The 26369-nt window shown below is 46.7% G+C and overlaps 1 protein-coding gene across 2 annotated transcripts in view; it reads right to left on the reverse strand.

The window, feature by feature from the left end:
- The window catches only part of OIP5 (Opa interacting protein 5), a 108513-nt gene extending 87026 nt beyond the window's left edge, over positions 1-21487 (reverse strand). For both annotated transcript variants that reach the window (XM_078659617.1, XM_078659618.1), the window contains exons 1-2: positions 21218-21487; positions 10282-10348 (exon numbers count right to left, since the gene is read on the reverse strand). In XM_078659617.1, coding sequence (XP_078515743.1) covers positions 10282-10348; positions 21218-21461 — 311 coding nt within the window. In that variant the 5' untranslated portion in view covers positions 21462-21487. The remainder of the gene's footprint in view (positions 1-10281; positions 10349-21217) is intronic.
- Positions 21488-26369: the final 4882 nt, after the last annotated feature.

The following is a 26369-nucleotide window of genomic DNA, read 5'->3' on the forward strand; positions in this document are numbered from 1 at the left end:
ACGGCTGAATGGATTTGCACGAAACTTGGCAAAATTGTAGGGACTGGTAGCCCGATGTGCCTTTTGTAGGTCTCAATATATGTGCTCCAGTGGATTTTGAGAAATTAACGTTTAAAAAAAGATATATATCTGTAACAGCGGACCGGGCAGCGCTCTGGTTCGCGGACTTTTCGCGCAACGGAGCTTTGTGAAGCGAAGCTGATTGGTTCTCCGGCGTCTGTCAACATTCCAAACAGTCCGTAGCGGCCGCCATCTTGTCTCTCGGTAGGATCGAGAGACAAGAGGAGGTCAAAACAAAGGGGGAAATAACTATAAGGGGGCATAGTAGATCCTCGCTGACCCCCTAGGTTTGATGTGGAGGTTTTAAAAGGGCCCCGCGGGGCAAAAAAAAATAATAATAATAATAATTGAACGGCTGAATGGATTTGCATGAAACTTGGCAAAATATTAGGGACTGGTAGCCCGATGTGCCTTTGCTAGGTCTCAATATATGTGCTCCAGTGGATTTTGAGAAATTAACGTTCAAAAAAAGATATATATCTGTAACAGCGCTCCGCTTCGCGTAACGGCCGTCACCTATGGTGTGCTGCATTTACAATGCGGCGCATCATGGGGCAAAAACAGCACAGATGCGTGATGTATCTGTGCCGTAAAGGTGGCGCATTGCTGGAGTTGTATCGCAAGTGTGATGAAGCTCCAGCAAGGGTCGGGGGTGCCCCTGTCGCAGGGTTTCTGTTCTCACACAGAACTGTGGACAGAGGATTGGAACCTCGGCGAATGCATTGCTGGAGTTGTATCGCAAGTGTGATGAAGCTCCAGCAAGGGTCGGGGGTGCCCCTGTCGCAGGGTTTCTGTTGTCACACAGAACTGTGGACAGAGGATTGGAACCTCGGCGAATTAGGGTGTCCCAAAACTCACGTTAGTAATCAAAAACTCCTTAGCAAGCTAGGTACAGTGTCACATTGGATATAACAAACTCTCAATGTTTAGACAATCCAGAATATGAACTTATAGTACCTCAGGATACGTGGAACTCATGAACAGTCGGTCGTTATAGATTTCTTAGAAACCAGAACATGGAGTTAAGAAGAACAGATGTGTATTTGAAATGTTTATTTACTAATGCCGTCTTCTCAGGCGTAGTACCTTAGATAATAAAAGTACACATATTATCAGTAGCAAAATTACCAGCATAGTTACTAGTACATAAAAAGTGAATGGTGATAGTATGTTAACATGCTGTAAATGAATAAGAGTTAGCAACACTTATAAGCAGCCGCGGGCCGTGGAGGGAGTTACGGTGAGGCAGGGAGGCGGGGAGGGGGAGAAGCAGGGTGGAGAATACAAGTACACATATTATCAGTAGCAAAATTACCAGCATAGTTACTAGTACATAAAAAGCGAATGGTGACAGTATGTTAACATGCTGTAAATGAATAAGAGTTAGCAACACTTATAAGCAGCCGCGGGCCGTGGAGGGAGTTACGGTGGGGCAGGGAGGCGGGGAGGGGGAGGGGCAAGGTAGAGAGGGCTCCACCCTGCTTCTCCCCCTCCCCGCCTCCCTGCCCCATCGTAACTCCCTCCACGGCCCGCGGCTGCTTATATCTCACCCTCCCTAATACACATATTATATTATTTGCTAAGAAGGTCTCTTTGTGTTGGTTTAGGGCGTGCCCATACTTTAGTGTCTTAGATTTGAAGGAATCACATCACCATACACCAGCTCTCTCTTCATGTGAACCGCATCAACTGTTGTGTATGTGTGTTCGGCAAAGCAATATAAAACCCGCCTCATGCCCAGAATTGGCAGAAGTTGCACTTATGTTATGAGTATGAAGTCGTGGAGATCAGACCTCATAACAATTCTGTATCGTGTTGTTCTTGAAACTTTAGCACTCGCTGTACAGATATAGTTTAACAAGTAAAGCAGATAGTAGACCAATAACATATTATTCTCATGTAAACCACGATGAACTACTAGGTGGAAAGCTAAAGCAACAACTAAGTGTCGTGTGCAGAAGTTGCAAAAAAGGAAAAATGGCGTTTAAACCGGTAATGAGCCCATGCTAACTTAACACGGTGTAAAGATATCCAGGACCTAGATGACACCTCCTCATGATCCGGAAACGAACTGAATAAGATAATAGAAGTGCCATCTCATGAGAGCAGATTGCAAGTTTATATGTGGACGGTCCGCAAGGTAAAGCATTAAAAACTAGGAAAATTTAATGCTAAAGAAAAATAAAACAGCCAAGTACTTTATCGAGTCTTAAGCCAATAGGCAAGGTAAATAATAAAAACTTGACAAATAAGTCAATGAATTGTCAATGAAATGCTAGTACTCAGCATATCAAACATGAAAAAGGTCTATGACATAACTGTGTATGCAAAATAAGCTGCAACAGCCTCCAATAGGAAGTCACCGTCTTCATCCGAAAACAGTTCAGCCATCCAATTTAAAAGCGGAAAAGAACATACGTGCTCTCCCAGCACCGGATCCTCTATCACCATCAGAGGACAGCTCGGTGGGTTTTCAAGAAAGCTCTCTTCCAAGAAAGACTGTGCTGCCGCCAGTAAATTCCAGGGACCAAGTAGTCCATGCATCAATGCCACAGCCATAATCCTTTCGCCAGGACAAACCAACTCGTGAGTAATGATAGGAGTCATCAGCTGATTAAAGTCGACGTCAGGAGAAACCGGTCCGCAGAGACACAAATCAATGGCCCAATCGAAATCACAGGTCAGGCAGTGAAATACAGGCTGGACACAGGTGAAGTAGGAGAACCGAAAAGATAATCCATATGCCGTGCTTAATATCGCCAACGGCATTGTGCCATAATATTCTAGCATGCGATTGCGGAACAGTGTCAGCAGCTGCAGGGTCGGAGGTTGCATAGGAGGGACATCCATATTTAAAAATGTAAAAAAGCACAAGAGCGTCCGCTGGTAATGCAAGTAAAAATGCCAATCCACGAACCAGAGTGCAGAAAATACAATGAAAGGAAGCAGGGATGACTCCAAAGATTTTCTCAAATGAAGTCACGAGACCACTGGTAACAACTTTAAAAAAGTGTGTCAGGGACTTTGTGGAGGATGCGTTAAAGATAGTCGGAAACATGTTGCTGAAATTGAAAGGCAAATCTTAATTGAAAAGGGTGTGCACCTCTGTACGGGTGTTCGCTATGTGAAGTACGAAAGTTTCACGGGCCGAACTCAAGGCCACCTCTCTCTGAGACAAAAGAGCTCTTATTCTTGCCATGCCGTTGAAACGTGTCCCAAGGTTGGTATTTGTGGCCAGATTGAAAACTCCCTATGTTCATGTGTGGGAGGAAATAGAACATTTCTGCAGCAAATAACCCGTTCACTTACTGTTACGATAAAAGGAATACTTTTAATTAACTCAGAACAATCTTCATTATTGAGCATCAAATAACTACCATTTTCCAACAACTTGAACGTGGGGATGATAGCAGGAACTGGCGTGCCTTGCAACACGCAAGCCATATTTGGTCGGTGTTTGTTGCATGAACCGTGTAACTGTATGTGCCTACACATTAGTGAATGATCTGGCGTCTCAGTGCATTCCTCTCCATTCAGATAAACTTCTTGATCATCTTTGAAACATCTGTATGTGTATGGAAGCGACCAGACCTCATGAAGAAAAGCACTACCTAAAGGTTCATAACGACCTATTGGTATATATTTCATACAATTTGAAAACTTATATAAAGCAAAAGGCAGCGTTATTAAACCGTGGATAAGGCATGTTGTCAAAAAACCCGCAATCCTCTGCTGATGATGTCACTGAGCATGTCATGAATGATGTAATATGTGACATCATCAGCAGTGGATTACGGGTAATAGTATCTCTAGTTTACTCCCCTATAGCTGTCTTTATTTTAACATAAGTGTGTGTTTCCCTCCCTTATACTTACTGTTTTTGGTTCGCTTCCAGTTCGCGTACCGGCGAGCGAACTAGGAAGCGAACTAAGAGAAATAGAGGTTGGCACAGTTCCAAATATTGTACCAATTTTTTAATAACGGGGAGGTAGTTCTGAAAAGAACTTTTTTTTTTATTTTTCTGAACATTTTTTTACTGTTTTTGAATTTTTCGGAACAGTTTTATATTTTTTTGGGTTTTTCTTGGAGGGGGCAATGAAAACGATTCATTGTAAAGGGCTCAACAGGAGCAACAAAACAAAAAAAAGAAGTATTTATTATTTTGGGCGTTTCGGACAAACTTGCATATGATAGTCAATAGCTCTGTTGATCAGAGTGATGCTTCTTTCTCCGTAGGAAATGAATCCATCGCAAAATACGCAGGTGTGTTTTACTTTACCAAATCTCATTTGTATATTTGGCACCATCTCCCTGCCCTCTGGTCCCGTTACTTCCGGTACAACAGATCTTCTGGCCATAATAGGGAGATTATCTAGGTCGTTCCGAAACTGTGCAGCACTGTAGTTGTTAGGATGCCACCTAGTCATATGGCGATGCATTGTGTAGTTTCCGAAACTGTATTTTTTGTCGGTCCCTCTGGACAGTCTATCTTGACATATAAGGCAAGTTACGTATCTTGCATTTACTTTTTTCTGACCTTTGGGAATTTTAAAAAATTGCCAAATGAAGTTTTCTTTCCGGTGAGACGTCCTGGGCTGCTCAGGCAAAAACTGCCTCTCTTCGTGCTCGTCCTCCTGTTCCTCTTCTTCTTCTTCTTGTTGAATTATAACTTGAGCAGGTGGTCCACTCTTCCTTGGATGTGGTGGAGGTGGTGGGGAAGCACCAGCTGAAGCTACTAAAGAAGCCATTGCTCAGTGATCACAAAGGGTCTTTCTCTCACAATGATGAAAGTCAGAGTGAGGAAAGAAGGAGGGATTTTCATCATTTGGGAAAAACAAGAGTTCTCAACCAATCAAAAGTGTTCATTTTAGATTATATGACCTAGTCTTACATCATTAGGAAACCAAAAGTGAAATGAACCAATGAAAAGTGTTATTACCAAGTCACATGACTTGCTGTGTTTACATTAAGCGCTTTGCAGGGCCTCCCGGTTTGCTTCCAGAAACCTGCGCTTTGCGACTCGCTTCGCGTACCAGTTCGCTAACGTAGTACGTCATATGACGTATCACGCGACAACGTGAAACGTCATGCGGACGGGAGGCGTCACGATGTTGTTTTGTAACGCGGCACTTGCGGTAATGAAACGTTTACCGGCTCGCGGTCTATTTCGCGGCATCAAGGTTAGCTAACGGGAAGCTTCCCTATTTGCGAAGCGGGAACGAAGAAAAAAAAATATTTAAAAAAAAAATTATTCATAAACATATAAAATATATTTTTTGATTTAAAGAAGAATACATTTTACAGCTACAGATATTAGCTGTTAAAAAAACAATGAAATTCACAGAAAAAACCATAGGTTATAGACCATATATAGTTAGGAATTAGCATTTACAAAACCTTGAAAATTCACTGAAAAAACCATAGGTTATAGACCATATATAGTTAGGAATTAGCATTTAAAAAACCTTATTTTACTCACACAAAACCATTGAAATTCCATATATAGTTAGTTGCACTAACTATATATCGCGCACCCGCAATCCACTGCTGATCATGTCACATATTACATCATTCATGACATGGTCAGTGACATCACTGATGACATCACTGATGACATCTCAAATGACATCACTGATGACATCACTGATGACATCTCATTTGACATCATTCTTGCGCTAATACGATAAACCTCTTCAGACTCTAATATAACCTTAGATACACTCAGTGTATACAGACACTCACACACTGCCACTCATCCATGGAGTTACTCACACACCCAGTCAGTCATGCAAAGAAACAATCTCACCTCCATTTCTTCAACTATACAGTTAAACACACCTTACTTATTGAAACATATACTAACACATATTTACTCTCTTATACAATCCCTGATACAAGTTCACAATGATCGATACAACCACTCACTCATTCAGTGGCTCTCATGCACAGTTATTTATATATGCCAACTCTCACATGTACTGTGTTTTACATATGTACTTACTATGACATGTAGCATTGAGATATCCATTCACTCATCAATACACTCATGCACACAGTCAACTGCCCATGTAGCTGTTTCCACATGCACTCTTGAACTCATACACCTAGTGAATAAACTGCTCACACATCTATGCATAGAGTCTCACACCTTCCAGCCACCCCCACACAAACTCAATCTCCCATAGAAATACTTGGGCAACCAATTAATAACACATATAGCCTCTCGTATAGCTAATGATCAACACATGCAGCAGTTTACAGAACAACAGACATAATGATGCACAAATTAAGACAGTTTAGTCACTAACCCATGCATTCAGTGAGACACATTTAATCACTCACTCATACAGTCAGTCATGCACCTACTAAATCCTTCATCCAGACACTTATACATCCACTCAAGACATATTTTAACTTTACAGAAAAATACAGTCACTGGATGTTGTCATCAGTGATGTCATCAGTGATGTCATTTGAGATGTCATCAGTGATGTCATCAGTGATGTCACTGACCATGTCATGAATGATGTAATATGTGACATGATCAGCAGTGGATTGCGGGTGCGCGATATATAGTTAGTGCAACTAACTATATATGGAATTTCAATGGTTTTGTGTGAGTAAAATAAGGTTTTTTAAATGCTAATTCCTAACTATATATGGTCTATAACCTATGGTTTTTTCAGTGAATTTTCAAGGTTTTGTAAATGCTAATTCCTAACTATATATGGTCTATAACCTATGGTTTTTTCTGTGAATATATATATATATACATATACATATATATACACACACATCACCCATATTAGCAAAAGATAGGAAAGACCTTACAACTATAATAAGTCAAACAGAAGTTTGATTGAGTGTGGACAACAATGAAAAAAAAACATTTACTGGTATTGTTAACTGGGGATTTTGGTGGCATGCATTCGGAAGAAGATAGTGTGGAGGACTCGGCCAACTGTCGCAGTATTTGGACAGGCAAATCCCAATTGGTCAAGTAGATTAATTAGTTGTACGCAGTTGAATCTCGGCCTCTGACACCTGAATGGAAGATACAAAATGACCAATTTGCACGACCTTTAACACCAATGGGAGGAATTCCATAATCTACTACACTTGTATATCCTATACGATTACCAATATAATTAAGGAATACTGAATTATAACTAGATCGTAAAGTGATCATAATCCACAGCATATTGTTCTATGCCAAAAAATAAAAACGATCACGATAACAGAACAGAATCTTACCGGCGATTAAATAAAGGTCAAAGGAGATTGGACGATTGCCTGAAATTTAGTTCTTGACAAACTCCTTCAACATATCTGGGACTAAAATTTAATAACAAATCTAAGTACCCAAACACTATCTTATTCAGAATAACCCTGGCCATATGGTCCTCACCAGCCATAAACACCTGTCAGAAATAGTAAACTTTTTGGCGACTAGCGATTTAAGGAAAACAGGAATTCAAAAAGTACAAAACTCAATTATCTCAAAACTTCAAAAGGGTTAAATAACTTGCGGGACAAAATTATGACAATTTTTAAAGTAGAAACAACCACAGGCAAAGAAAGGTCCATAAAAAACCTCAAAACAGGCCTAAAAAAGGATATTCATAGGATCAAAACTAGATAATCAAGAACAGGTGTGGGTGGTACTCTAGATGACAATACTGACAAAAAATACTAAAAGATTCTGTGTCGTGGAACAAGCTCACACAGGACGGTTTGAGATTACCACATTCAATGTCAAACACAGAAAGAATACTTGTCAAATTGGTAAAAAAGAGACCCCTAAAATTCTCAGGAAGGAATAAAAGGTTTGCCCAATGGCACAATTTCCACACTGGAAACAGAAGCTATTATTCAACACCAGTGCTAAGACACCTCAGGGTATGACTGCGCTTAACAAACCGCTTTAACATAACATAACATAACACCAACAACTCCGGGGCATAGGGCCCGAATGGCCTCCTAGTAGTCCTCATGAAACAGAAAAAGTCCTTTAAGACGAATCCGGAATTACGCTGTGCCTTCACAGGGCCGGTAGCAGAACAAATAATTTTTTAGCACACAATTGTTCTGCACGCAAGTCGTTACTACGACTTGCTTTGGGGGCGCAATGGTGAAGTGGTGTTGGAATTATAGTCCAACATCTTCCCTACTGTTGCGCAGACTGGATTTGGAATAGTAAATTAAACTCTTCCAATATCCAGCACCCCCTAAGGCAAGTCTTTAAAATGACTTGCGTGTAGAACAAATGCATGCTAAAGGCGAATTTGTTCAAATGACGGCGTACCTAAGGCATGCGTGAAAAAAACATGCTGAATTCCATCATACATTCTATTAAACTGAATCCAACAACAGGTTTACTAATAACTGTAATAATCCATTCAGCAAATAAGTTGGGCTGTGTATTACCTTCCTGGAAAGGCTCCAATATACAGATAATCTAAGAAAGAGGCCGAAGAGACTCCCTACACAGCTACGGGCTGATAGCACTGTTAGATGCAGATGGGAAAATCATTGCAAAATGTCTTGTCCCATCTACAAAAAACGGGTGGCACAATTGAACAAAGTCATATTCCATCAGGTGGATTTTCACCAGACTTGCTCCACAGATAACTTGATTGCTTTAGCAACATTGGCACAAAAGGAGTGTTTGTCTAGAGCCAGTAAACTTTTTCATTGCTTTATAGACTTCTCAGTAGCTTTTTCAAAGTTATCAGAGCCAAGCTGGACTCATGGGGCAAATACCAAAGCCGATTAAAAATATAAATTGGTTTACAGACCAAAACTAGAGTAAAAGTGAAGTTGGCGGATGGGAGAAGACAGACATGAAAAATCTACACCTTTAATGGCCTGAAACAAGGATGCACCTTGGCCCCACTATTTCTCAGGCCCCCATGGGTGACACATCAAAATTAGCTAAGACTAAAGTGACATATTTAGCATATGCAGATGATCTTGGAGCCGGATATGGGACTAAGTCAGAATTACAACATCTGATTACCACAGTACACAAGTTCAACATGAATCATGTGGAGTGGTGTGGCTCACTGGTTAGAGGCGGCAGACTCGTAAGCAGAGAACGGCCAGGGACCAGGGTTCAATTCCCGACGTGGCAGGGTCGTGGACCAGGGTCATAACGGACTTGATAATTCTCGCCTCGGTGCCTACTCTAACCAGGGAACACACTCGGCAACTCTGGGCATTAAGCTTGCCTCATCTCTACAACGGCCCCCCACAGACGCTGGGGATGCCTAGTTTCACCTTGGAGATACCCAGAAAGGGACCATCTCACAGGGAAAACCAGGATGGGTTCCCCAGCGGTCTTCAGCGCCAGACTACTCCATGGAGTCGCAGTGCGCTTTACAAGTACACCCACATTTACATTTACATAGCTTGGAGCTCACCATAGTTAAAAGGGAAAACACACTTTTTTTTACCCCATATTTTTTACCCAAACTCATCTGCCCGAAACTTGACATGCCGATATTTAGCCATTAATGGTATTTGATGGGAAAATTGCAAGCAAATGTGTCAAATGTTTTCATATTTATAAACAAAGCATGAATTGCTTTTTTATTGGAAAATCAGAACTGATTATGACTACAGAGTCACTATTGCCAACTCTGTAAAATATATATTTAGATTTGCTAGTGGGAAGACATACCACCGGGAATACTGTTCCTCTGGTTGTCCATCTCCAAAAATCAAAACTCATAATACATTCAACTAACTCCTGCCCATCAGGTAATTGGAACAATCAATATATTGGCTCCATGAGCAAGACAAGTCTTTTTTACTTGTGCTTATGTGAATAAGCAGCCATAATGTCGGCCTTCTAAATGAACTTGCCTCATCTACCCTCCATAGTCTTATCAACTTAGGACTCAAAATGCCTTCATCTCGAATAATTATTTTCTAGTGAAACATGACCCAATCTTTAGGGGTTAGCATTCAGTAATTGTCGTGTGGATTGAAGAGGCAGAAACAGTAGAGCAAAGACAAATCTACAAAAATAACCTGGCATTGTAATGTGCTGAAAGTCAACAGCGAGTGTGGGACTTGTAAAAGTCTATCCATGTGCAAAATCAAATTCGGAACATATTTAAAAAAAAAAAAAAAATTAACATTGCAGATCTGCATTTGGACCATGTAAATGTTTTACACCAGAAAGCATTGAACATAAGTTTGTAATAACCTACCTACCTTCCTGCAAGGAACCCTTCCACATCAAACATGAGGTATTCTTCTATTATGACATCATTGGTTACTCCTAAAGTAACAGGAAAAAAACAATAATTTAGAATGGGTGTGCATAGAGCACCAAAGATACAAAGTACAATGCTATGCTTAAATGATCATCCTCACTATGACCCATTAATTGCCCCTGATCCCTTTTCTCTAACACGTTCCACTGAGCCATAGCACCAACGTGCCTCTCCTTTAACCCTTTTTCTGCTAGGGGTGTTTGTATATGCCAGTGCCAGACATTTAATGCAATGTTTGGCCACACTTTGAATGTAGGGAGGGAGAATGGGAGTTGAGCAAAGAAATGGTGGATGGTCAGGGGAGATTTATGCGGAAGATGGGAGAAAATGTAGCTTTTCTGAGTTGTTTCAATTTCTCTCCCTTTGGTTAAAATGCAGTTCTTGGCAAAGAAGTCCTCTGTGATGCTTAGAAAAGCTGTGCACTCCTGCACAGTATGTTTTTTTCTATGTATCCTTTTGTTATTACTCAAGCAAACTTTACAATCAATCAACTCAACTGACCGCACTAGATTTAAAAAAAAAAAATGTTAACACTTGTATTCCTCACCACAGCACATCTGTGGTGACTAACAAAACCCCAAGGTGTCAACAGAGTAAGATTGTTTTGAGATACCTCTGATCCGTAGTTCCTTTCTGAGTGAAGTTGACTATTGACCCTTCAGCCGAAGTTATTGTAATTGTATTTATATGGCTCTTATAACTCCTGAAGAAGAGTTGAAGCGCTTTACACCAGGCAGCATGACGCTCCATAAGCCAAGGCTAGCGGTTAGTCCAATGTTATTGTTGGTGACTGGGATTAGTCTTTTGAGCTCAAGCAAACCATTCAAAGCATTCACCTCAGTTACTTAGTAGATTAAAATAAAAGAAGTTAGGTGTGATCATTAGTGGAGAAAGGGTGACATTTGAGTTCATGCAGATATCTGTTGGGGTTTATAGTTTTTTTTTTTAAATATATTTTTATTGCAGAGTTATAAACAGCAGGTAAAGGAAACAGCCAGTGCACTTGCGGGCCCCCCCGTCCAATAACAGTTCACGGTTGTACACAGCCATTCAGCCCGCATCCCGGAGGCCGGGCGGCACATCAGTTCGCTCTGGAGGAGCACAGCATAGTGTACGTCCCATTGGGACCCCGGCGGAAGGTCGATTTACGTATCTGCGTTTACCCCCCCACCCGCAACAACATTCCCGTCAGCCATCCCCATGGTATCAACGTAGTTGCCCCCATCGGGGCCTGCCCAGGGCTATATGGGCCTTCGTACCAGGCCGTCCCACCCAATCAGGCCTCCCGCCACTCAATACCCCCTGTCCCAGTAGTTCCAGGCCCCCACCAGCAACCCTTCAATGGCTTCCGGCCCCCCCCCAAACCCCTCTACAACTAATCCCCCCAACGCCCCCCCCCCCTTGGCAACTGCAAAGGTGTGCGCATCGCTCCACCGAATTGGATGGTTCCACTACAGTGCTGAATGACATACTGCTGTGTTCGCCCTGCGGTGTCCAGCGGCTTAGTTCTCGCCGTCCACATCCACAACCAAAGCATCACGCAGAGCCTGTACCACTAACTCCCACGCACGGGCCGCATCCAGAGCCTTCTCATTCCCCAACTTCACCGCTTGCTTCATCCGGAGCACGCTCTCGCAGTCAGACCATCTCAGCAACTCATTCTTCCATCTACGCAGTGAGGGACCCCCCCATGCCTTCCAGTGCCACGATATTTCCCTTTGAGCCAATATCAGACCCAGATCTATGAATTTACTGGTCACCTTGGTGTGCTTAGTATGCGGGAACCAGAGCAAGAGACACGTCGCCATGTCGAAGTCTACCTCCCTGTCAGTCACTTCATTCAGGAGTTCCCCTACCTCAGCCCAATAAGTTCCCAGTTGTGGACACCCCCAAAACAAGTGGTCCATGTCCGCCCCAAGGGACGAGCACCGGGGGCAACAGGCATCCGGCACCCGAAAGTGCCGCTGTAGTTTCTCCGGAGTTAGATAGGCCCTATGGAGCACATAAAAATGAACCTGCTGAAAGCGCGCGTTCCTGGTGCCCTTCCACGTGCGTCGCAGGATATGGCCCCATGCCGTATCCGGTATGGGCCGGCCAATGCTCCCCTCCCATTTAGCTTTGAGCCCATGGAGTGGTTCCAGCCCGTCGTGCAGCATCCTATTATGGAGGCACGTCACAGCTTTGAAGGTACCAGCCGCCATCACCACATATTGGCACGCCATAGTCGTCGTAGGTTCCAGGAGCCCCTCCTTCCAGTGCTTTTGCATGGCAGACACTACAGCCGCGTGTAGCAGGAAGCCCCCTTCAGGCAGTCCGAACTGGTCCCGGAGCACGTCGAACGGTGCCAACGCCCCATCTATATACAAGTCACCCACCACCTGTAGCCCCGCGGCCTCCCACTCCATCAACGGGGACCAATCCCCTCCGTGCGGCAGAGCTGTCAGCATCCCAATCGGGATCTCCGGGGCATAAGGCCGCGAGGCCCTCGCCCTCCGGAGGCTCCTCTGCCAGCACAGCCGAAGCGTCCGCTCCTCCATGGTGAGGGCCCGTAATTCGAGCCGTTGCTGCATAATAATGTACGACAGCACATGGCGCCGTATCCCCCGACCCCGGTCCTCCTCCGGCCCCCGGAACACCCTGGCCACGTTCTGCGTAAGGACCTGCAACTGCGCTGCTAAATAATACAGCTCAAGATCGGGTACGGCCATGCCCCCCTCCAGCTTGGGGCGAAGTAGCGTGCTCAAGGCTATCCTGCGTCGGCCATGCCCCCATAGAAAGCCAATAATCAGTGACCGCAATTCCCTAAACACCCCCTGGGGAATCCAGACAGGTAGCGTTCGGAAATAATAAAGGAAGCGGGGGAGCGCCACCATTTTCAACAATGCTATCCTGCCCAGGACTGTCAGCGGGAGGGTCGACCAGAAAGACAAGCTGCCCCGTAGTGACCGGACACAACGGCCAACGTTACCCTCCAACAGGTCAGCAGCCGAGTGGTAAATGCGGACACCCAAGTAGGTGATGCAAGAGGGTTCCCACGCCACACCCAGGTCGCTACTAGGGGCTGGAGATCCCGCTCTCAGTGGAAACACGCAGGTCTTTGCCCAATTGACCTTAAGGCCTGACAATCGGCCGAACTCGGACAGCAGATCCATCGCTCCAACCAGTGCCCCCGAAGTGTCAGCTAGGTACAGGAGCAGGTCATCCGCATAGAGCGATATGTGATGCCACCGCCCGTCACTCACTATTCCCGCATATCGATCGCCTGACCTCGCATGGACCGCTAAGGGTTCCATCGCCAGGGCAAACAACAGAGGGGAGAGAGAGCACCCCTGTCGTGTTCCCCTGCCAACCGGATACGCGGCAGACACCAAGCCGCCCAATCGAACTCTCGCCGTCGCCGAACTATACAAGACTCTCGTCCACCTCCGAAATCCATCGCCCATGCCAAACCGCTCCAGCACTCCATCCAAGAAAGGCCATTCCAGACTATCGAAGGCCTTCTCAATATCCACGGACAGAACCGCCGGCGATCCCTCCCCATCCAAGATGGCGTCCATTATTCCCACCAGGCGGCGGATATTCATCGCCGTGCTCCTTGTGGGTATAAACCCGGCCTGATCCCTGTGCACCAGGCCCGTCATGTGCGGGGCCAGTCTAGTAGCTAGGATGCGACTCAGGATCTTATAGTCCACCGTCAGCATGGACAGCGGGCGATAAGACCTCACGTCCGTGGCATCCCGGCCAGGCTTGAGGAGTGGCACTATCAAGGCCTCCCGCATGGAGGCAGGCAATGCCCCCTTCTCGAAGGCCTCCGCATACACCACCAGCAGCCTGGGCGCCAGAGCGTCTACATATTGCTGGTAGAACTCGATTGGGAGTCCGTCCACCCCGGGCGTCTTGTTACGGGCCATATGTTTGATAGCCACTCGAATTTCCGTTAGCGTGATCGGGCTACCCAGGTCCCCCGCGTCGTCGTCGTCCAAGACCGGGAGCGGCCTCTCCCCCAGGTATTCCACGATGTCCTGAACCCCCACTCCCAGCTGACTCCGGTACAATTCCTCATAGTAACCCCGAAAGCGGTCCAATACAGCTGCCTGGGAGTACACCATCCCTCCCTGCGCGTCAATAATGCTGAGGACCGGGCAACCCCTAAGTTCCGGGTTAGCTAATCTGGCCAAGAGGGTACCCACCTTGTCCCTTTCTGCGTGTGCCCTGACAATGTACTGCCTATAATCATAGCAGCGCAAACGTTCCGTCTCCGCGGCTACCGCTTCCTTCGCTTCCAATAACTGGGCCCGTATACCCGGCCTAGTTGGCCTGCGGCACTCCAGGTCCCTCAAAGTGTCTTCCGCTTTCATTAAATCATTCAGCACAGACATTCGAGCATTCGAGAACCTGCCCAAGCACACCCCTCTCACCACCACTTTCAGTGCATCCCATTCAACAGACCTGCTCGTCGCTGTTCCTTCATTCACACCGAAATAACTATCAATGCCCTGCCGGACCGCATCGGCGAACACAGAATCCTCTAGCGTCTCCGGCCGAAGCCGCCATGTTGGTATTACGGAGCGCTCCCTCTGCCATTGAAAATGTACCAATAGGGGGTTATGATCGGATATCGTCCTAGCAAGGTACTCAGCATGGGTAATCAATGGGGCAAGGGAGCTCCCGCAAAGCACCGAATCAATCCTGACATGTAAATCATGTAGAGCGGAATAAAAGGAGTAATCCCTGGTTCCCCTGTGCCTCTCCCTCCAGACATCTAGCAACCCCCACCGGTCTTGCCAGTCCTTCCTGTGCGCGGCCAGCCTGCGCACAGGAGAGTCTACTAAGGGGGGATGGGACCTATCCAGAGCCACATCCGTAATCGAATTGAAGTCCCCCTCTAGCACTATCGGACCCGCCAGGAAAGAGGCCAAGGACCCCGAGAGGTTATCAAAGTATCGGCCTTGGTCCGTGTTCGGTGCATAAACACAACATAAAACCACATCCTGTCCGTATAATCTCCCCTCCACCGCTACAAACCTGCCATCCGGATCCATTACCTGATTCAACACCTGAAAGGGTATCCCCGCCCTCACCCAGATCAAGACCCCCCTGGCATACGCTGAATAAGTGATGCCAAAAACCTGGCCCCGCCATCTTTTCTGCAAGGCAGCGCACTCTTTTTTGGTGAGGTGAGTCTCCTGGAGCATAGCTATCTGAACCCCCCTGCGTACCAGGTATGCATGTACTTTGTGACGTTTCACCATAGTCCGCAGCCCCCGGACATTCCACGTTAGGCATTTCAAATTAGGTAATGTCCCCATACCAAGTCCGTACAATCCGAATTAAACTCCAGCGGTCCATGACCCCCCCAATGCAGTTGCCCCCCCCCAAACAACCCCAAAACTGAAACATACCCCAAACCCCACTCCCCAGGACAGAGCACACGAACCCAATGGCCGCCCCCATCCAAACCTTGATCCAACTTCTCGCACACTTATCCTGTGGTCTCCACCACAGTCGACCTTAAGGGCCTAGGGGGGGTGAGTCGCCGCCGACCCCAGCTAGCGGAGCCCGCGTCCCGCCCTTCATCCCCTCCAATACACTCAGCTCCCCCACCCGGCGACCCTGCCTCCAGCCACAGGATATCACCCTACCATGAAGTCCCGATCTAGGCCAAAGTCTATCTTAGCCGCAGAAAATTTCATCCGAGGTCTGTGGGGTCACTGTCGGCCCCTTCTGGCTCTCTGCTTCCGAAAGATCCTCTCCTGTTCTGCTGCCTTCTCCTCCCGAGTCCGTTTCGGCCCTTTCACTGTTCTGTTGTGACCCTGTAATGGCCGCCGTCGCCGCGAGTGCATCCCTCTTCGCCGCCATTTGAGCCTCCCGCTTCTCCCGCTGGCGCCTGTTACGGGACCTGATTCGTTGTGACTGCCGCACCCGGGTCTGCTTGGGTTGGTCTCGCCTACTTTGGTGCGGTCTGTCCGTCCCTGCTCTGTACGACTCAAGCCATTGCCAAGCTTCATCCGGAGTCTGGAAAAAGTGTGTGGTGCCATCCATGATAATCCGCAGCTTGGCCGGGTAAAGCAAGGAGTACTGAATGCCTTCCTCCCTGAGCTCCTTCTTCACAGCAAGGAACGATGCCCTGGCCTTCTGGACCGCCTGCGTATAGTCCGGAAAGATCGTCACTTTGCTGTTCTCCACCCCATAAGGGCCCGACAACCTGGCCCGCTGGATGAGGAGGTCCCGGTCTTTGTAGTGGAGGAGCCGCACCACCATTGGTCGGGGGGGGCGGCCAAGTCCCAGCGGGCGAGCGGGCACCCGGTGAGCTCGCTCCAGAGTGAAAAATGGAGTAAGCCCCTCCGGCGCCACCACAGAGCGGAACCAGTTCTCCATGTAGGCCACCGCATCTTCCCCCTCAATCCGTTCCGGCAGGCCCACGACCCGCACGTTGTTCCGCCTATTGCGGCCTTCGGCATCCTCCGCCCTCCGCTCTAGAGTGTCCAGTCGGGCCAAAATGTCTGTAATCCTGCGCTCCGCGGTCACCACCGAGGGCTTCAGGTCCAGCAACAGTTGGTCATGCTCCTTGACCCGATCCGCCAGCTTTGCGTGGTCCGCGCGTAGCAGCCCCAGGCCCGTGGCCACCTGGGCAATGTCGTTGTGCAACGCCTCCTTGGTGGAGGTGATCGCCTCAAGGATGGCATCCAAGCGCCGGTTCAGCCGCTGTTCCTGGTCCAGCTCCGGGGAGGGACTCTCACTCAGCCGGGCCGATGTCGCCGAGTCCCCCTCATGGCTCCCGGGCATCGGCCCTCCGGTCGCCGCCATGTTAGGGTGCTGCGTCACAAGTCCGGCCACCCGTACTGCGGGCGCTCTCGTGGGTCCGTGCTGATTACCGGGCACCGGGCAATGCAATGCCACCGCCAATGGTCTCAAAAACAATGACCAGCCGGATGAGCCCCGGTCCGTCACCCCCACTGGACCCGTGGGGGGAGGATGAGTCGTGGGACGGCGGCCGACGAGAACCCCCGATCTCCTGGGTGAGTCGGGCAGCGTCCCCCGGTCTCAGGACGTCGCGCCGCCAATCCCAGTGCTGCGAGCAGCCGGGTGCAGGGTCCTTCTCTGCTTGGCGACAGCCGGACTCAGGTCCGAAGCTCGGGACCGTCCGACCACCTCGCCGCCATTTTCTTCACACCCCGGGCTACACCTCGGCCGCCTCTTCCTCGATCTCCTCGGGGCCAGCAGTCCCCCAGCGATTCACCGATTACGGCCAGCAGTCCCCTCACCCTTCAGAGGGCAGGAACGTCGTCTCCGGGTCGCCTAGGGTCCCGAAAAACAGGAGAATTAGCGGGACTCCGCGCGGAGCAGCGAGCTCACGCTGCCATCCCGATCGGCGTCCAAGCCACGCCCCCCCTGTTGGGGTTTATAGTTGAATGCAAAAACAACAGTTGATGGACAGAATGCAGAACAATGTCATACATTCACCCCAGTACAGAGATCTGGGCCTAAATCCATCGTATTTTTGCTCACCATGCCATTCCAGTTTGAACCCAGCCATATGCAAATCAGTCTTGAGCTGTGCCCCATAGGAACAGTCCAGCCAGAACTGCGAAGGCATGTTTTCATTGCTCCATCATAACTTGGCTCCCGAGTACGATTTAAAGGCCATGTGAAAATTAAAACTGGTCGACTGCTCTTTTTTATATAGTTTGCTATACAAACTATTTTGATGTTGAAATGTAAATAATACGTACAAGTTCTTTAGAAAGTACCTCATATCAAAGTACCCCTAACCATGGCCACATTTCAGGCTCTAGTATCCTGGTCAATGTGATGATCGACTGCACACCAACCAAAAAAGCCAGCTTTGTAAACATTACACACCATCAAGTCACTATATTTAGCTATAACATCTAAAATCAACCTCCAAGGTCCAACCCATGCCAGTGTCCTGTCTCCACGCTAGCAGCTTGGTACCCGAGTCTGACTCCAAAACACCAATGCTTTGTGCTCCCACAGCAGTTTCCACATAATAGCAACACTGTCCACTACTTGTATATATTAACACAATATTTCTTCTTCCTCAAATGATCAAACGTTATTAAAGTGTCCGTATGAGACGAAAAATGCCTGACAAGCACTTCACAAAAATAAACTATTATTTGCTTCTTGCTACAAAATTCGGCGTGCACATGTTGCTGTTGTAAAGCTCGGTCTTATTTGCAGTGTCCCTTCATTGCCGAATAATTGCAGTGACTCTCGACCACATGCCTGACTCTCTACACACATCACTACTACCTAGAGGTGGGAGAGCCACTGAAGGCTCGAGCCAAAAGCCTGGGGAGTTCTTGTTGGAACCTCAAGCCCATAACGAGCTGAGCTTTCAAGTGGCTTCTGCCTGCCACCCACCGTCTAAACATCAAGTGGGTTTACAGCCACAGCCGCCGACTGTGGAACTCGGGAACCAGGCTCGACATCCCGTGATCCAGGGAAAATCACTTAATCTCCCAGTACCTATCAACAATGCATTGTCGATTTTTCAGTGTATTTAAAAAATGTCGCAAGAGCGCACATCGGTAAAAACAACACATTAATAGGTCAGACAAATAGATACCATTTACTGGCTGGTTTGTAGGGTGAAACGATAAAACCTTGATACAAAGTGGTTCACCCGCTGAAATTGTTTGACCTTGGGCAAATATTTTATTTCATGAAAACTTTTTTTTCCATTACCGGCTATGACCGCACTTGTAAATATGTGAGTTCATACTACTAGACTACTAGTTGTACCAATCTATCACTTTTAATAAGTACTTCTCAGTGCAGAGCTTTAATGTGCAGTCCTGCCAAGTATCACGCATCAGGTGTGACTCTAACGGATTTCAGTGTAGTGCTCCGCATCACCGCATTGAAATGCATTGTCACGCATTTGATGCCACTCTCTCTGCTGTCACACAAAGCGCTAAACTAGTAGATTACTGGCCACTCCAGGCAGCTAGCTTGCGTGCATGCCTGTGTGTCTGGCCTGCGCCGGGGCTGCTCCCGCAGACGTCACTTGCCGGCCCGGGCACGCGCTGCCAGAAGCATAGAGCACAGCAGTGAGGCTGCAACAATTTATTATTTTATTAAAGCTGTAGTGCATTCCCGCCCGGTACTACGCCACTGTCACAGCCTGACCTTACGACCCGGCCGACTAAGGCAGTACGTATGATACGTTCTTCTGTCACCTGTGGCGCAAGCGGGGGTGGCTGCGTTGGCAGATGAGTGGAACCGTGGCAAATGGCAGTGCTGTTTGCACCGCCGTGGTTGCCGGTGAAATTTTTTAATGCACATCATTAGCTTGTGCAAATGGGAGCCAACCCACGGACCACTGTGTGTGCTGGAGCCCGGAGCAGCAGTCACAGCACTGATGACTGTTTGAAGCTCCTGCTGTGTGGTGAGCCTGAATGATCTCTAGAATCAAGTCCAAGCGTCCCTCTCAAACCTGAGAGGGACGTCAGCGTTCATGACTGGCAGGATGTTTTTAACTATATTATCCTGCCAGCCCCCAGGAAGGCATCACTGGTGCTCAGGCGGGCACGCCCGAAAATAACATGTTCGGGGTCCTGTATTAAAACTGCTGCCAGTTATATAAAGACAATCTTGAGGAGGAGAGCTGCCTGTGGCTCTCTGTTCCCTCCGACTCAGCTTTAAACTGCAGCTGAATCACCGAGACACGTCGCACCTCAACAGTGTGAAAAAAAGTACGCTTGCGAAGCTTTCAGCCTTCCGACCCACTCCCATGCAGAGGTGGAATGGGCAGTAGCAGTCAGGTGAGTCAAGCACTCTAACTAGGGTTGTCACATTACCAAAAGAAGTTTAATTGTTTTTTCAAGTCTGCTAATGTCTAGACGTAATACTAAATAAAACTGGAAACAAAATCAGATTTATTAATTTGTAACTTTCCATTTCTGTGTTTGGAAGTAATAGTCATGGATCAGCGCTAGAACACGTTTAAAGTGCTTTCCATTAGCATTAGTTCTTTGAAATATGTTCAGTTAAAGGTTGCAAATATTTACCAGCTTTAGGTGATTTTGCTTACTTTTTTACATGCCGGAATAACATATCTGCCCTGTGTTCATTTGATTTTTGCAGCATGTGCTTTCCTGTTTAGGCCTCAATAAAGTGCAATGGCATGGGGATGTGAAAGGTTTTATGTTAATTTCTTTACTTTCATATCTTCTATGCAGGCAAATCATTTCGTATCAGTATCTAAATCTTCTATTTCAAGGGTGTTTACGCCGTATCAAGGTATTTTAGGGTTTCTCGTTGATAAAAAGTGTCTTATATTTTATATTTATCTCTTTCCATGCACTTCATTGCTTTGTTTTACGAGAGAGAAAATGTCCCCCCCAAGTGTCACACATTTGGCAGTTCACTGACAACACTAAAAGCCCTCCCATAGATCTGCTTAGAGTTTCTTGTTAGTCAGTTGGGTGTAATTTCTGATAGTTATATGGTTTGCTGGTCTTTAGTGCTTGATTTTGCTTGCGCAAAAGTGTCACTCATAGCAGTTGAATGTCACTCATAATTCCACTGAAGTTATGAAAATGTCACACATAAGCAATCAGAAACCTTGGCAGCTATGACTGTGCCCTATTGATGTCAAAGCTTCCACGTGTTAAAAGTTTTTTTTGTAACTTTGAAGACACTTTAGCAAATTTTACGAAGTTGGTTGTATTGTTACATAACTCATATTTTCAGGGCGTGAACTAGCTCAAAAGACCCCAGTCTACTTCCTTTGCCAATTAGCTCGCCCACCTCCACCACTACCAAACCCGACTCTGCAGCCCTATGACACGCCCCACTCTACAAAGCTCCTCCCTCTCCCTCTGACCCCGCCCAGTCTCACTCACGCAAACAGATGACGCAGTCAAGTTTCTCGTCCTGGCCGCACATTTGCAGAGAGTCGCCCAGCACCGTGTAGCACTGCTTGCACTGAAATACTATAAGGTCGCTGAGCCTGTAGCGGCCACATGTCGTGGACTGGGACAGCGCGCTCTCGCACTCTTCCTTCGGCTGCTGGAGCTTCTGCTGCGCTGCGAGTTGTTCTTTCTTGCTGCGCTCGATGCCTAACGCTCGCCTGGTGACTCGCGACATTTTTCGACGTCACCTTTCATCCAATCAGGCTGTAGCCCGCCCGCAGTTCAAACCTAGGAAGGAAACGCCCACTCTCAGCTAACTTCCTCTCTCATTGGACAGCGGTGGCGACGGCTATGCGTCACATTAAGAACGTAACTCAATTTATTTGAAATACACAAGTTAGAGTTGACTTTGGGTAAATGCAGGGCTTTAAGTCTGGAAAAAAACTGAGGGGGTCTCTCAAAGCGGCATGGCCCATGTAATTAAGGGCGTGGCTTAAAAACACGAAAGCTCAAAATCGGTGCTTCCCACAGTGTGACGCCCGACATGTATTTTGCTGTTTGTCATTGCACCCAGATATATGATAAAACAAGTAACATCATATCTACAATAAGGCAGGAATATTGGATTTGTCAATGGTTGCTAGTTGCATGAGATAAATAAGCAGCATTTATGACTTGTATATAATATTGAAAAAGCTTCCAATTAAAGCCCTGGTGACACCAAGAAATGTTGCTTTCCTGAGTGTCAAAAAGAGAAGGGAAATCCAGAGTAAATGACTCTCTTTAAAGGATTTCCCTTCCCCAACAACGAGTATCTGGCATAACGCCATGCCATAACTTCTCTAGTGAGAAGTGTGCAGTGTGAGCATGTGCACATCGATGTTTCTTTAGGGTGACCAACCGTCCGTAAATTTCACGGACCGTCCGTAATTTGGACCTCACGTCCGTTGTCGCGAGGATCCCTTTTTACGGACGCCTTTTGTCCGTAATTATGGGCCTTGCAGGGAACAGCACTGTTCCCTGCATGAAGCCTCAGCACCCTAATGGGGGCGCCTCGCATTCTTCCTGGGAGCACAAGAGCAGCTCCACCCCGCCCATTGTCATTCTGTCTGGGGGCTGGGGCTGATTGCCACATACAGAATGACAATGGGCCAGTTTGGAGTGTTACTGCATGCTGTGGCCTCCTCCTGCCACCCTCCCTCCAATGTTTTCATTGCCATTGAGCTTGTTATAAATATAAAGTTGTATAAAATCGTATGCCATAGGAACCACTGTTTTTCTATATAAACAGTCTAGGGTAGGGGCATTCTGTCAGATGGAAGGAATGTGCAAAAAATGCCCGTGCTGGTGAAACAAGTTAAAATGAAAGGGCTAGAGTTCTTTCAGTCTCATCATTTTAGAAACGTGCATTTTCAATATTATATTCAACAAAGCCATAGTTGCTGAATTTTTATTTTATGCATCTAACAACCATTGACAAAGCCAATAGTTCTGGCTTGTTGCAGGTGTAACGTTATTTGTTGTTGTATATCTGGATGCAATGACTGAAAAGGCAAAATACCAGTCTGGCGGCACACTATGCTAAGCACAGATTTTGAGCTTAGGTGTTTTAAGCCATGCCCTTAATTACATCAAAAAAAACCTTTGGAGAGACCCCCCCTTTTTTCATTCCGCTTTAAGCCCAGGAAACAACACCATGTCAAAGTCACCTCATGGCATCATGCACAACTCATGACTTCCACTTTTTCAGACTGCCTAAGGGGCATAGTGAACCCTACCCCTTGCACAGTGTGACCCTTTGCTCCTTTGGCTGGGAGGACATTCTGTATGTTCGCTAACCTTTCTCTTAAAATCTTTTTAGCGAATGTCATGTCGAGTCTGGCTGCAATTCCACTGAAATCTACGGGCTCTTAAACTGTTTCTTTCATTTAGGAAGTTGAATATCCTAAAAGTTACTGCTTGGGCATAATGCTTTCGAGGAACCCCTTGAGAGCAGCATAATGCCAGTCGCGGCTCGCGGGGGGGGAGGGGAGCGGGGAATCTATATATATAAAAAACAAAGTATGTCCGTATGTCCTTTATGCATTACTACACCATTCATCCGATCGGCATGAAACTTTGGGAAGTTGTTGAGTACACTCCCGCAAAGGTTTCTGGCTAAAAATAAAATAAAAAAAAATTGTTAAAAGTTGTTGAGTACACTCCCGCGAAGGTTTCTGGCAAAAAAAATAATAATACATTTGTTAAATATCGGCCACCGAGGGCCCTCATAATCTTTCCAATACTGAACTTTTACAGTTTACGGTGCGAGTCGCTTTTGCAATGATCATCAACAAAGCACAAGGACAATCGCTGCAAGTGCGTGGACTAGATTTGGAGAATCCGTGCTTCTCACATGGACGACTATATGTGGCCAGCTCACGCGTCGGAAAACCTTCTGATTTATTCGTGTACGCACCAGACGGAAAAACAAAAAATACCGTGTATCCACAAGCACTCGAATAAATAAACAGAATTAAAACAACACTTTAAAATGATTTCCATATTAAAATGAATATGTTTCAATAAAAATGACACAATGTAATTGAACGTTATCATAACAAGTTTCCTTAAATTTCCTTTCTTCCGAGATCGCTAGTTACATAATAAAAAACAAAAGTTAACTCTCAGCGTCAGCCGGTCCGCGCCACCTCTGCTCCCTTGGCTTGGCGCCTTCACGTCGGCACTGACAGCCTCTCTCAGACAATCCTGGCGCTGCCAACAACGCCAGGTGTGGCTTGGGGCACAGGTTTCTCTTCACCCCAGCACGCCCATTAGGAGGCCGAAGGGCTCCTAATGGGCATGTGCAAAAAAGTCAAAACACAAGTGCGCATGAAGGGGAACGGGTAAAAAATTCGGCCTCCGTGCCCACTCATGCGCACTTGTGTTTCATGTCAGTTAACATGACGCCAGCCTGCCCACCCACTTCAGACTCTGAAGGGGTGGGCGGTCCGACGTCAAGCTGACTGACAGGATTGTCAGTTCAGTTCTCCCTCGGCGCGCCGTGTCTTTGAACTTAAGTAAACCTATTCAGTTTACTGAAGTTCAAAGATGCCGAGGGAGCTGCAGGCGGGGCGAGGGTACGCCCCTACGCCCCAATGGATGCACCTCGCCTGCCTATGGGAGAGATAGGCTTTCTGTCGTGAAAAATGAATTTAGTGGTTTTTCACTACCAGGACATGTAAAACTCCAAAGTACATGTCCTACCCAGGGCTCGACAAATCATAAAAAATGCTCTAGACCTGCAGGTCTAGTAAACTACAAAATCTCCTCGACCTAACTTAAATGAACTTGACCTCAAACTCTGAAAACTGAGCAAATGTGACAAGTTAACAAGATTTAAAAGCATTTTTATTGCTCATTTACTTTGTGAGCAATAAAGATGCCTTTAAATCTTCCTATCTTGTCACATTTCCTCTGCTTTCAGAGGCAGAGGTCAAGTGTCAAGTTTGTATTCCTACTCGCCAGAAAGGGTGAGTAGGACCTAAAAATAGCTCGTCCTTAATCAATCTCACTCGCCAATGTGAGCGGTCGAGTGAATTTCTCGAGCCCTGCTACCTTTTTGATACACTGCACCGTTCCCAAGGGGCTACCAGAGGCCTACCTTAGAGGTGACATATGTATTTAAAAGGAAGGTTTAGGCCTGGCAACAGGTTTATTTTTCCAGACTGACATGGCAAGTTAAACTGCACACTCAAGCTCTGCAGTGGCAGGCCTGAGACAGGTTTGAAGGGCTACTTATGTGGACGGCACTATCAGTGCTGCAGGCCCACTAGTAGCATTTGTTTTGCAAGACCTGGGCACTTGTAGTGCACTGTACTAGGGACTTGCTAGTAAATCAGATATTCCAATCATGGAGAAACCAAATGTTATTACATTTTAGACACAGAGCACATGCACTTTAGCACTCATCATTTGTAAGAAAGTGCAGAGTTCTAAAGCCAGCAAAAACAATTTTCAGCACACAGTCAAAAACAGGAGATGAGAAGGCAAAACATCAGGGGAAACTATGCTAAAAGATGCCAGGTCTAACATGCTCCATGACATAGGCCTCACAGATTGCAGTATTGTTTGACCGGGATGGGCGCCCAAAGCGCTACCCTTATAGTGGTGGAAGGCTACTACCTTTACCAGGAGTAAAGCAGCGTGAGGGGGGTTGCATCAGCGTACTGTGTGGTGATCAGTAGGAGTGAAAAGGTCCTTTTTAGGTCTCGCCTAGGCAGCGTGCATGTGCTGCTCTAGGAGAGGGCCTTTAGCAATCGGTCTTCATTTTTCAAGCACTCGCACTCGTGCTTGTGGCGGCATCCACCTTGCGGGAGCAAGCAGTGGCGCGCAGGGGACATTTGTTTGTAATTAATGTGGCCGCGCCACTGCTCGATCCGGCAAGGTGGATGCCGCCACAAGCACGAGTGCAAGTGCTTCAAAAGTGAAGACCGCTTGTTGGATGGTGCAAGTGATTAAGGATTGTGAGGGGCACTCTGCTTTGAAGATTGGATTCCCTTCTGAGAGCCAGACACGCTAGTGCGTGTTTTCAGTCTAGTCCAACCCCAGTCAAAAAACAGCAGCCTGATCATGGCCAAGTCTAGAATTGTAACTTTCTACATTCAATCGGGGAGACTTGTGGATAAATCTTTTCCAACAGAACAGTACTAATTGGCAAAACATTTTTAGAAATTTCCTACATTGGAGACTGGACGAATGAGACCTCCACTTCTGACCCGGCCTCCGAAGAACACCTTGTCTACGTTGAAGCGCATTGTTGCTAAAACGCCAGTGCCATCTGACGCCTTGAGCCCCCGCCTCAAAAACCGACTAGACTTAGCACGAAAACCAAGTCACAGACTATCTGTTTATTGTCCAGTTCACTGTTGCAGAGTGGGCTTGACAGGATCTGAACCGGACTGCCGGTTGCACACATCTTTGGAGGGGGGCTCTTGGATTGATTATGAGGACTTTGTTGGGGGAGGGAGCGGGTCCCCGACAGTTCGTTTTATCAACGTAGTTTCTTAATACACATTTTTTTACCCAGGCTTATTTCACTATTGCCTTGCGCCTGCTATGTAACGTAGTATCGTAGTTACGGTACTCCTCTGAAGGGCCCAGT

This window comes from Lissotriton helveticus, chromosome 9, assembly GCF_964261635.1.
Source record: "Lissotriton helveticus chromosome 9, aLisHel1.1, whole genome shotgun sequence".
NCBI lineage: Eukaryota > Metazoa > Chordata > Amphibia > Caudata > Salamandridae > Lissotriton > Lissotriton helveticus.